This window comes from Dendropsophus ebraccatus, chromosome 3 (genome assembly GCF_027789765.1).
Source record: "Dendropsophus ebraccatus isolate aDenEbr1 chromosome 3, aDenEbr1.pat, whole genome shotgun sequence".
NCBI lineage: Eukaryota > Metazoa > Chordata > Amphibia > Anura > Hylidae > Dendropsophus > Dendropsophus ebraccatus.
The window spans coordinates 1,230,225-1,242,466 of NC_091456.1; the positions used below are offsets into that span (position 1 = coordinate 1,230,225).

At 51.6% G+C, this 12,242-nt stretch overlaps 1 protein-coding gene across 1 annotated transcript in view; it reads right to left on the reverse strand.

Annotated features, from left to right (window-relative positions):
* LOC138785109 (fibrillin-2-like) overlaps positions 1-12,242 on the reverse strand; it is a 364,563-nt gene that overhangs the window by 65,476 nt on the left and 286,845 nt on the right. The window contains exons 34-36 of the mRNA XM_069960684.1: positions 10,670-10,831; positions 9,325-9,393; positions 5,012-5,137 (exon numbers count right to left, since the gene is read on the reverse strand). Of these exons, the coding sequence (XP_069816785.1) occupies positions 5,012-5,137; positions 9,325-9,393; positions 10,670-10,831 (357 nt within the window). The remainder of the gene's footprint in view (positions 1-5,011; positions 5,138-9,324; positions 9,394-10,669; positions 10,832-12,242) is intronic.

A 12,242-nucleotide genomic window follows, 5' to 3' on the forward strand; every position in this document is an offset into this window, starting at 1 on the left:
ATTTTCTTCAGTCAGTGGCAGACCAATCTCGCCCTCAAAGTGGGTGGAGGCAACCACCGATCCATCTAACAAAGGGTGAGGCACCTTATTCAGGAGAAGCGGGCGAAGAAGACATTGTTCCTAACACAAGTGGCTGCCCACAAACATGTGAGAGATGAGAGCGGTAAGTGAGCTCCAGTCCACTTCAGCACATCAATCTGTAGGGAAGCTATCGGAGTAAGTAACACATCTACAGTGGTGCATATCCATCTATGGGGAAGCTATCGGAGTAAGAGCCAGAACACATCTACAGTGGTGCATATCCATCTATGGGGAAGCTATCGGAGTAAGTAACACATCTACAGTGGTGTATATCCATCTATGGGGAAGCTATCGGAGTAAGTAACACATCTACAGTGGTGTATATCCATCTATGGGGAAGCTATCGGAGTAAGTAACACATCTACAGTGGTGCATATCCATCTATGGGGAAGCTATCGGAGTAAGATCCAGAACACATCTACAGTGGTGCATATCCATCTATGGGGAAGCTATCGGAGTAAGATCCAGAATACATCTACAGTGGTGCATATCCATCTATGGGGAAGCTATCGGAGTAAGTAACACATCTACAGTGGTGTATATCCATCTATGGGGAAGCTATCTGAGTAAGATCCAGAACACATCTACAGTGGTGCATATCCATCTATGGGGAAGCTATCGGAGTAAGTAACACATCTACAGTGGTGCATATCCATCTATGGGGAAGCTATCGGAGTAAGTAACACATCTACAGTGGTGCATATCCATCTATGGGGAAGCTATCGGAGTAAGTAACACATCTACAGTGGTGCATATCCATCTATAGGGAAGCTATCGGAGTAAGTAACACATCTACAGTGGTGTATATCCATCTATGGGGAAGCTATCGGAGTAAGTAACACATCTACAGTGGTGCATATCCACCTATGGGGAAGCTATCGGAGTAAGATCCAGAACACATCTACAGTGGTGCATATCCATCTATGGGGAAGCTATCGGAGTAAGTAACACATCTACAGTGGTGCATATCCATCTATGGGAAGCTATCGGAGTAAGTAACACATCTACAGTGGTGCATATCCATCTATGGGGAAGCTATCGGAGTAAGTAACACATCTACAGTGGTGCATATCCATCTATGGGGAAGCTATCGGAGTAAGTAACACATCTACAGTGGTGCATATCCATCTATGGGGAAGCTATGGGAGTAAGTAACACATCTACAGTGGTGCATATCCACCTATGGGGAAGCTATCGGAGTAAGATCCAGAACACATCTACAGTGGTGCATATCCATCTATGGGGAAGCTATCGGAGTAAGTAACACATCTACAGTGGTGCATATCCATCTATGGGGAAGCTATCGGAGTAAGTAACACATCTACAGTGGTGCATATCCATCCATGGGGGAAGCTATCGGAGTAAGTAACACATCTACAGTGGTGCATATCCATCTATGGGGAAGCTATCGGAGTAAGTAACACATCTACAGTGGTGTATATATATCTATGGGGAAGCTATCGGAGTAAGTAACACATCTACAGTGGTGCATATCCATCCATGGGGAAGCTATCGGAGTAAGATCCAGAACCCATCTACAGTGGTGCATATCCATCTATAGGGAAGCTATCGGAGTAAGTAACACATCTACAGTGGTGCATATCCATCTATAGGGAAGCTATCGGAGTAAGTAACACATCTACAGTGGTGCATATCCATCTATAGGGAAGCTATCGGAGTAAGTAACACATCTACAGTGGTGCATATCCATCTATGGGGAAGCTATCGGAGTAAGTAACACATCTACAGTGGTGCATATCCATCTATGGGGAAGCTATCGGAGTAAGTAACACATCTACAGTGGTGCATATCCATCTATGGGGAAGCTATCGGAGTAAGTAACACATCTACAGTGGTGCATATCGATCTTCAGAGCTGCATGCGATCAGTAGCATTACTGTTAAAAGCAGAAGCAGTTTTTTGCATGGACCAAGAGATCTATCCAGCAACAAGGGAAGTCACAATACCTTAATGTAAAAGGCTAAAGCCATGATATAACCCTGACAGAAGAATGGTCTCTGGACCAGGAGATGTTCTAGTGAATCACCAGATATTACAGCGACCCATTGGTCCCATGGCCATTTCGGGTAAGACCAGGGTGCGTGGTTTTAACTCCCTAAAAACTACTGTGGACAACAATCAGTAGAAGTCTTGTAAGAAGACAATACCGGATCAAGTCTCATTAATCCTGATAGCCACAGATTGGCCCAGGAGGTCATTGTGGTAATTGTTGTTCTCTCCTGATGAATATGTCCAAAGGGACATTTTGGAGACTTCCCCAGATTCCTCACCTACTGCCCCATGAGGACGGATTATGTCTGGCCAATCACCAGATATTATGGCGACCCTTACGTGGACCTAATGGCCATTTCGGATAACGCCAGAATACGTGGTTTTTACTCCCTAAAACTGCTAGGGACGACAACCTGTAGTGGTCGTGTAAGGACAAGACAGAATCCTGCCTCATTACTCCTATAGCTCAGGAAGGCATGGCTGTTCTCTCCTGATACAGGTGTCCAAGAGGACATTTTGGAGACTTCCCCAGAATCCTCAGTGTCACAGAAGGGCAGATTGTGTCGGGGTCTGGACCACCTATGATTGACGGCCTGAAGATTGACAGGCCTGATGAGCTGAGGCTTTTTAGAATTGGTGGTGAACATGATTCTGCTATTAAGAGCAGAACCCACAAAGAGAACGTCCCTGAGGGTGAAGGACATTGTCCATCCTGGTGTGAAGAATCGGACTTCTCCCATATCACTGTCTATAAAGGCGATCCTCCGATTTCTCCAGGATGGGTTTGAGAATGGGCTGAAGCTGCGACCGTCACAGTCCATGTCTCTGCTCTTTATGCTCTTCCAGACAGCTGACTGTCCCATAAATCCCTAATACAGAGATTAAAGCTACGCAGAGGATTAAAGCCACTGTAATGGATCCAACTCCAGGTGGTATCCGGGACTCGTCCTTCATCACCTTGCACGGCTCCGTTTTGAGTTCTTATCTTTAGTTGAATTAAAATACCTGACCCTCAAGGTGCTTCCTAGTAGCTATTACATCTGCTAAACGCAGGAGGATGTTCAGACATTAGGAGCCACTGAACCAGATCTTGTATCCTTCAGGACTTTGTCTTTTACCCTTAAGGTTCCTTCCTTATCCAACATTACTCCGCAGATTGAGTTACCTGTTTTTGCCTAAATTCCTCCAATGAGGAAGCGTTCCAACCGCGCTCTCTGGTTGTGGGCGGAGCCTTGAGCCTGCGCTCTCTGGTTGTGGGTGGAGCCCTGAGCCTGTGCTCTCTGGTTGTGGGCGGAGCCTTGAGCCTGTGCCCTCTGGTTGTGGGCGGAGCCTTGGGCCTGCACTCTCTGGTTGTGGGCGGAGCCTTGAGCCTGCGCTCTCTGGTTGTGGGCGGAGCCTTGAGCCTGCGCTCTCTGGTTGTGGGTGGAGCCCTGAGCCTGTGCTCTCTGGTTGTGGGCGGAGCCTTGAGCCTGTGCCCTCTGGTTGTGGGCGGAGCCTTGGGCCTGCACTCTCTGGTTGTGGGCGGAGCCTTGAGAGTTTATTTAGTGAGAACCAGAGAAGTCAGAAGATTTTATTTGTATCTTTTTCAGGAAGGAACAAGGATTGGAAGTCCTCAAAAGCCACTTTATCCAGATGGATCAGGCAGACTCTGTGTGTTACCAAGAGGTGAGAGTCCAAGTACCTGAATCCATTAAGGCCCTTACCACACGGGCAACGTCTACATCCTGGGTGGAGGAGATGTGCATTCTCATTGATCAGATATACAGAACTGCATTGTGGTCTTATACTTTTGGACATTAGAACCTCTGGGCAACCAGTCTTGGTAAAGCGGTTCTCATGGCTGCTGTATGATTCTCCCACCTTTATGTGATCTTGCTATATCCCCATTATGTGCTGCTGCTTAGGACGTAAGGGAAAGGGGAATTTTATACTCACCGTAAATTCTCTTTCCTGTAGTCCGAAGCGGCAGCACAAACTAACCTGTTACGGCCGCGGCGGCGTCCCGTGTTCCGGGCCGCCGCCGCAACCTCTTCCTGCCCCATGCAGCCGCCGGGGTCCTTGTGCAGGGACCCGGCGCTGCTACCTGTTCGGTCCCGGGGGGCGCCTCACCTCTCCTCCGCTCCTGTCTCCGTCTGTGCCTGCCGGCGCGCGCGCACCGGCTGTCTCAGATTTAAAGGGCCAGTCCGCCCTTAATTGGTTAGTTGCACCAATCACTCCCTATAAATCCCAGCATGCCCTGTCCCTCGTGTTGGAGCCTCTACATGCTTCCCATAGCGTTTGGCCCAGCCCCCTGTCGTTCCTGATACCTATCCGCTACCTGGTCCCTAGTCCTTGTTCCTGGTTGCTGCTCACCTGTCACTCCATTGCTCCTGTGTTCAGCCTGTCACCTGCGGTTACGCCTACAGACCTCTGCCAGCACCATCTCCTGCCTACTGCTCCTGCCACGCCTCGCCTGCCGTCACTAGCAACCAAGCCAGGGGTAGCGACCTGGGGGTCGCCTGCCGCAGCAAGTCCATCCCGCCTTGCGGCGGGCTCTGGTGAAAACCAGCGGCCCCTTAGACTCCGCTCCCTGGTGAGGTTAGTGCCATCGCTAGTGACGGTCCAGTGGATCCACTACTCCAGGCGTTACATAACCCTCCCTATAAAAGTTTATGCATCATACCTTGAGTGTTTTGGGTTATGTTTCCCTAGATCATTAGAAGTACACAGGGAGGCTAGAGGTCAGCATAGGCCTTATAGGCGGGGCAATTAACTCTTTATTGCTTGTTACCATCTGTCCTATCATTGCAGGAAGATAGAATCTCCCCCATTATGTGCTGCTGCTTCGGACTACAGGAAAGAGAATTTACAGTGAGTATAAAATTCCCCTATATATCAGATAAGGAGCTATATATATCACATATATAACAGCAGTTACCTTCACATATCCGCGTCTCCTCACTCAGGTAATATCCCTGTGGACACTCACACTGGAAGCTTCCAAACGTATTTATACAGTTTCCGCCCTGACACAAACCCGGTAACTCCTGACACTCATCAATATCTGAGGGGAAAAATATTTTATTACAACAAAGAAACCCAAAACCTGCATCCTGTTACCTAATCCATCAACCCCGCTGCAGCACTGACATATCCATCACCCCCGCTGCAGCACTGACATATACATCACCCCTGCTGCAGCACTGACATATACATCACCCCCGCTGCAGCACTGACACATCCATCACCCCCGCTGCAGCACTGACATATATATCACCCCCGCTGCAGCACTGACATATACATCACCACCGCTGCAGCACTGACACATCCATCACCCCCGCTGCAGCACTGACATATATATCACCCCCGCTGCAGCACTGACATATCCATCACCCCCGCTGCAGCACTGACATATACATCACCCCCGCTGCAGCACTGACATATACATCACCACCGCTGCAGCACTGACACATCCATCACCCCTGCTGCAGCACTGACATATACATCACCCCCGCTGCAGCACTGACACATGCATCACCCCTGCTGCAGCACTGACACATGCATCACCCCCGCTGCAGCAATGACATATACATCACCCCCGCTGCAGCACTGACATATACATCACCCCCGCTGCAGCACTGACATATACATCACCCCCGCTGCAGCACTGACATATACATCACCCCCGCTGCAGCACTGACATATACATCACCCCCGCTGCAGCACTGACATATACATCACACCCGCTGCAGCACTGACATATACATCACCCCCGCTGCAGCACTGACACATACATCACCCCCGCTGCAGCACTGACACATCCATCACCCCCGCTGCAGCACTGACATATACATCACCCCCGCTGCAGCACTGACATATACATCACCCCCGCTGCAGCACTGACATATACATCACCCCCGCTGCAGCACTGACATATACATCACCCCCGCTGCAGCAATGACATATACATCACCCCCGCTGCAGCACTGACATATACATCACCCCCGCTGCAGCACTGACACATGCATCACCCCTGCTGCAGCACTGACACATGCATCACCCCCGCTGCAGCACTGACACATCCATCACCCCCGCTGCAGCACTGACACATCCATCACCACCGCTGCAGCACTGACATATCCATCACCCCCGCTGCAGCACTGACACATCCATCACCCCCGCTGCAGCACTGACATATACATCACCCCCGCTGCAGCACTGACATATACATCACCCCCGCTGCAGCACTGACATATACATCACCCCCGCTGCAGCACTGACATATACATCACCCCCGCTGCAGCACTGACATATACATCACCCCCGCTGCAGCACTGACATATCCATCACCCCCGCTGCAGCACTGACATATACATCACCCCCGCTGCAGCACTGACATATACATCACCCCCGCTGCAGCACTGACATATACATCACCCCCGCTGCAGCAATGACATATACATCACCACCGCTGCAGCACTGACACATCCATCACCACCGCTGCAGCACTGACACATCCATCACCCCCGCTGCAGCAATGACATATACATCACCCCCGCTGCAGCACTGACATATACATCACCCCCGCTGCAGCACTGACATATACATCACCCCCGCTGCAGCACTGACATATACATCACCTCCGCTGCAGCACTGACATATACATCACCCCCGCTGCAGCACTGACATATACATCACCCCCGCTGCAGCACTGACATATACATCACCCCCGCTGCAGCACTGACATATACATCACCACCGCTGCAGCAATGACATATACATCACCCCCGCTGCAGCACTGACATATACATCACCCCCGCTGCAGCACTGACACATCCATCACCCCCGCTGCAGCACTGACATATACATCACCCCCGCTGCAGCACTGACATATACATCACCCCTGCTGCAGCAATGACATATACATCACCCCCGCTGCAGCACTGACATATACATCACCACCGCTGCAGCACTGACATATACATCACCACCGCTGCAGCACTGACACATCCATCACCACCGCTGCAGCACTGACATATACATCACCCCCGCTGCAGCACTGACATATACATCACCCCTGCTGCAGCAATGACATATACATCACCCCCGCTGCAGCACTGACATATACATCACCCCCGCTGCAGCACTGACATATACATCACCCCCGCTGCAGCACTGACATATACATCACCCCCGCTGCAGCACTGACATATACATCACCCCCGCTGCAGCACTGACATATACATCACCCCCGCTGCAGCACTGACATATACATCACCCCCGCTGCAGCACTAACATATACATCACCCCTGCTGCAGCACTGACACATGCATCACCCCTGCTGCAGCACTGACACATCCATCACCCCCGCTGCAGCACTGACACATCCATCACCACCGCTGAAGCACTGACACATCCATCTCCACCGCTGCAGCACTGACACATCCATCACCCCGCTGCAGCACTGACATATACATCACCCCTGCTGCAGCACTGACATATCCATCACCCTGCTGCAGCACTGACACATCCATCACCCCCGCTGCAGCACTGACACATCCATCACCCCCGCTGCAGCACTGACATATCCATCACCCCCGCTGCAGCACTGACATATCCATCACCCCCGCTGCAGCACTGACATATACATCACCCCTGCTGCAGCACTGACACATCCATCACCCCCGCTGCAGCACTGACACATCCATCACCCCCGCTGCAGCACTGACACATCCATCACCCCCGCTGCAGCACTGACACATCCATCACCCCCGCTGCAGCACTGACATATACATCACCCCTGCTGCAGCACTGACACATCCATCACCCCCGCTGCAGCACTGACATATACATCACCCCCGCTGCAGCACTGACATATACATCACCACCGCTGCTGCAGATATTTTACCCAAATGCAAAATGAGTTTTCTCAGAACTTGGAGAAACTTTGCAGCTTTCTTGAATTCATCTTTTCTTTCCACAATAATAAGGCCGAACCTGTTCAAGAAGTCTAGTCTCGTCATAGCGAACAGCAGTCAGTCCTGATGGGGACCATCTCTAGAGGCGGCTCATATTATAAGGTCAGAGCAGTCAGTCCTGATGGGGACCATCTCTAGAGGCGGTTCATATTATAAGGTCAGAGCAGTCAGTCCTGATGGGGACCATCTCTAGAGGCGGCTCATAATATAAGGTCAGAGCAGTCAGTCCTGATGGGGACCATCTCTAGAGGCGGCTTATATTATAAGGTCAGAGCAGTCAGTCCTGATGGGGACCATCTCTAGAGGCGGTTCATATTATAAGGTCAGAGCAGTCAGTCCTGATGGGGACCATCTCTAGAGGCGGCTCATAATATAAGGTCAGAGCAGTCAGTCCTGATGGGGACCATCTCTAGAGGCGGCTTATATTATAAGGTCAGAGCAGTCAGTCCTGATGGGGACCATCTCTAGAGGCGGTTCATATTATAAGGTCAGAGCAGTCAGTCCTGATGGGGACCATCTCTAGAGGCGGCTCATAATATAAGGTTAAAGCAGTCAGTCCTGATGGGGACCATCTCTAGAGGCGGCTCATAATATAAGGTCAGAGCAGTCAGTCCTGATGGGGACCATCTCTAGAGGCGGCTTATATTATAAGGTCAGAGCAGTCAGTCCTGATGGGGACCATCTCTAGAGGCGGCTCATATTATAAGGTCAGAGCAGTCAGTCCTGATGGGGACCATCTCTAGAGGCGGCTTATATTATAAGGTCAGAGCAGTCAGTCCTGATGGGGACCATCTCTAGAGGCGGCTCATATTATAAGGTCAGAGCAGCCAGTCCTGATGGGGACCATCTCTAGAGGCGGCTCATAATATAAGGTCAGAGCAGTCAGTCCTGATGGGGACCATCTCTAGAGGCGGTTCATATTATAAGGTCAGAGCAGTCAGTTTTGATGGGGACGTTATGATCATCGGGGATCTGGATTTGGGGACCTCCTCTGATAGGGAAGGGGCTGCCGCAGTCCTGTTCACAGTCCTATCCTGCACAGCGCTTAGTGGTCATCCACCGTGCAGGTGTTCTCCATCTGGGTGAATTGTGGCAGTGACAGCTCACTGGATAGCTGGGTGGCTGGCAGCGTCACTGTGCAGGGGACTAAGTAATATCCCCCGTCCCTGGAATATCTGCTGGGAATGAGGGGCACTCCGCATGCACGGCCGCAGCTCCAATCATTCTCTATGAGGTTTGGGAACGCTGATGAGCTCCCAGTTACCCTTCTTACCTTCTAGCAGGATGGTGATCGGGTTGGGCCTAAAACCTTCTCCCCCCGGACACAACGTATTATACTCAGCTGGAAGAGAAGCAGAACCCCAGTCGTTACCTATATTATACAGCCAGGCTCTCACACACAGTATGCCCCAAATACTGTGCGAGAGCCCCGCCCAAATACTGTGTGAGAGCACCGCCCAAATACTGTGTGAGAGCACCGCCCAAATACTGTGTGCGAGAGCACCGCCCAAATACTGTGTGCGAGCACCGCCCAAATACTGTGTGTGCGAGCACCGCCCAAATACTGTGTGCGAGAGCACCGCCCAAATACTGTGTGTGCGAGCACCGCCCAAATACTGTGGGTGCGAGCACCGCCCAAATACTGTGTGTGCGAGCACCGCCCAAATACTGTGTGCGAGCACCGCCCAAATACTGTGTGCGTGAGCACCGCCCAAATACTGTGTGCGAGAGCACCGCCCAAATACTGTGTGCGAGAGCCCCGCCCAAATACTGTGTGCGAGAGCCCCGCCCAAATACTGTGTGTGCGAGCACCGCCCAAATACTGTGGGTGCGAGCACCGCCCAAATACTGTGTGTGCGAGCACCGCCCAAATACTGTGTGTGCGAGCACCGCCCAAATACTGTGTGAGAGCACCGCCCAAATACTGTGTGTGCGAGCACCGCCCAAATACTGTGTGCGAGAGCACCGCCCAAATACTGTGTGCGAGCACCGCCCAAATACTGTGTGTGCGAGCACCGCCCAAATACTGTGTGTGAGAGCACCGCCCAAATACTGTGTGAGAGCACTGCCCAAATACTGTGTGTGCGAGCACCGCCCAAATACTGTGTGCGAGAGCACCGCCCAAATACTGTGTGCGAGCACCGCCCAAATACTGTGTGTGCGAGCACCGCCCAAATACTGTGTGTGAGAGCACCGCCCAAATACTGTGTGTGAGAGCACCGCCCAAATACTGTGTGCGTGAGCACCGCCCAAATACTGTGTGTGAGAGCACCGCCCAAATACTGTGTGTGCGAGCACCACCCAAATACTGTGTGTGAGAGCACCGCCCAAATACTGTGTGTGAGAGCACCGCCTAAATACTGTGTGTGAGAGCACCGCCCAAATACTGTGTGTGAGAGCACCGCCCAAATACTGTGTGTGTGAGCACCGCCCAAATACTGTGTGTGAGAGCACCGCCCAAATACTGTGTGTGAGAGCACCGCCCAAATACTGTGTGTGAGCACCGCCCAAATAGACAAGAGGAGCATAATGACATCAATAGAGTAACTGAACTTGCTCATCCCAGTAACGGCCGCAGATTCACACCCCATAAATGACATATGAAGGTTCGTTCTTACAGCTGTTAACCGGTGGACAGATCTCACAAGGGTTTCCCCACGCTCTTCCGAGAGAACAACAGCACGAAGATCTGCTGACACCAACCCCGATCTCGGTAGTACAGGAGATGGAGCCGTCACCTCGAGGTCCGTGGTTCAGGTAACAGTTGCCGACTCTTGTATCTGGGAAGCAGAGAAGATGCTACAATGAGTCGGACGCTTCCCGGCTATTATGTGGCATAGGTGCAGGATTAGGAGGACGTCTTGTGAGACACCAACGTGAATGAGGAGATGTCACTGTCCACAGGTTCCCGTAACTGGATGATGTCTGACCCCCGATCCAGGCCGGCACTTAGAGGGATAAATGATATCATCTTCTGGGGGAACCCGGCCGGCACTTAGAGGGATAAATGATATCATCTACAGGGGGATCCCGGCCGCCACTTAGAGGGATAAATGATATCACCTACAGGGGGATCCCGGCCGGCACTTAGAGGGATAAATGATATCACCTACAGGGGGATCCCGGCCGCCACTTAGAGGGATAAATGATATCATCTGCTGGGGGATCCCGGCTGACACTTAGAGGGATAAATGATATCACCTACAGGGGGATCCCGGCCGCCACTTAGAGGGATAAATGATATCATCTACAGGGGGATCCCGGCCGCCACTTAGAGGGATAAATGATATCACCTACAGGGGGATCCAGGCCGGCACTTAGAGGGATAAATGATATCATCTACAGGGGGATCCCGGCCGGCACTTAGAGGGATAAATGATATCACCTACAGGGGGATCCCGGCCGCCACTTAGAGGGATAAATGATATCACCTACAGGGGGATCCCGGCCGCCACTTAGAGGGATAAATGATATCATCTTCTGGGGGAACCCGGCTGACACTTAGAGGGATAAATGATATCATCTGCTGGGGGATCCCCACCGGCACTTAGAGGGATAAATGATATCACCTACAGGGGGATCCCCACCGGCACTTAGAGGGATAAATGATATCATCTACAGGGGGATCCAGGCCGGCACTTAGAGGGATAAATGATATCACCTACAGGGGGATCCCGGCCGCCACTTAGAGGGATAAATGATATCATCTTCTGGGGGAACCCGGCTGACACTTAGAGGGATAAATGATATCATCTACTGGGGGATCCCGGCCGCCACTTAGAGGGATAAATGATATCACCTACAGGGGGATCCCGGCCGCCACTTAGAGGGATAAATTATATCATCTACTGGGGGATCCCCACCGGCACTTAGAGGGATAAATGATATCATCTGCTGGGGGATCCCGGCCGCCACTTAGAGGGATAAATTATATCATCTACTGGGGGATCCCGGCCGGCACTTAGAGGGATAGTGGCTGGGCGATTAGTCTACTACATGAGGGCAAAGAGGGGGCGTGTTTACTACATGGGGGCACAGAGGGGTTATGTTTACTGCATGGGGGCACAGAAGGGGCGTGTCTACTATATGGGGGCAAAGAGGGGGCGTGTTTACTGCATGGAGGCACAGAGGGGGCGTGTCTAATACATGGGGCACAGAGGGAGCGTGTCTACTACATGGAGTCACAGAGGG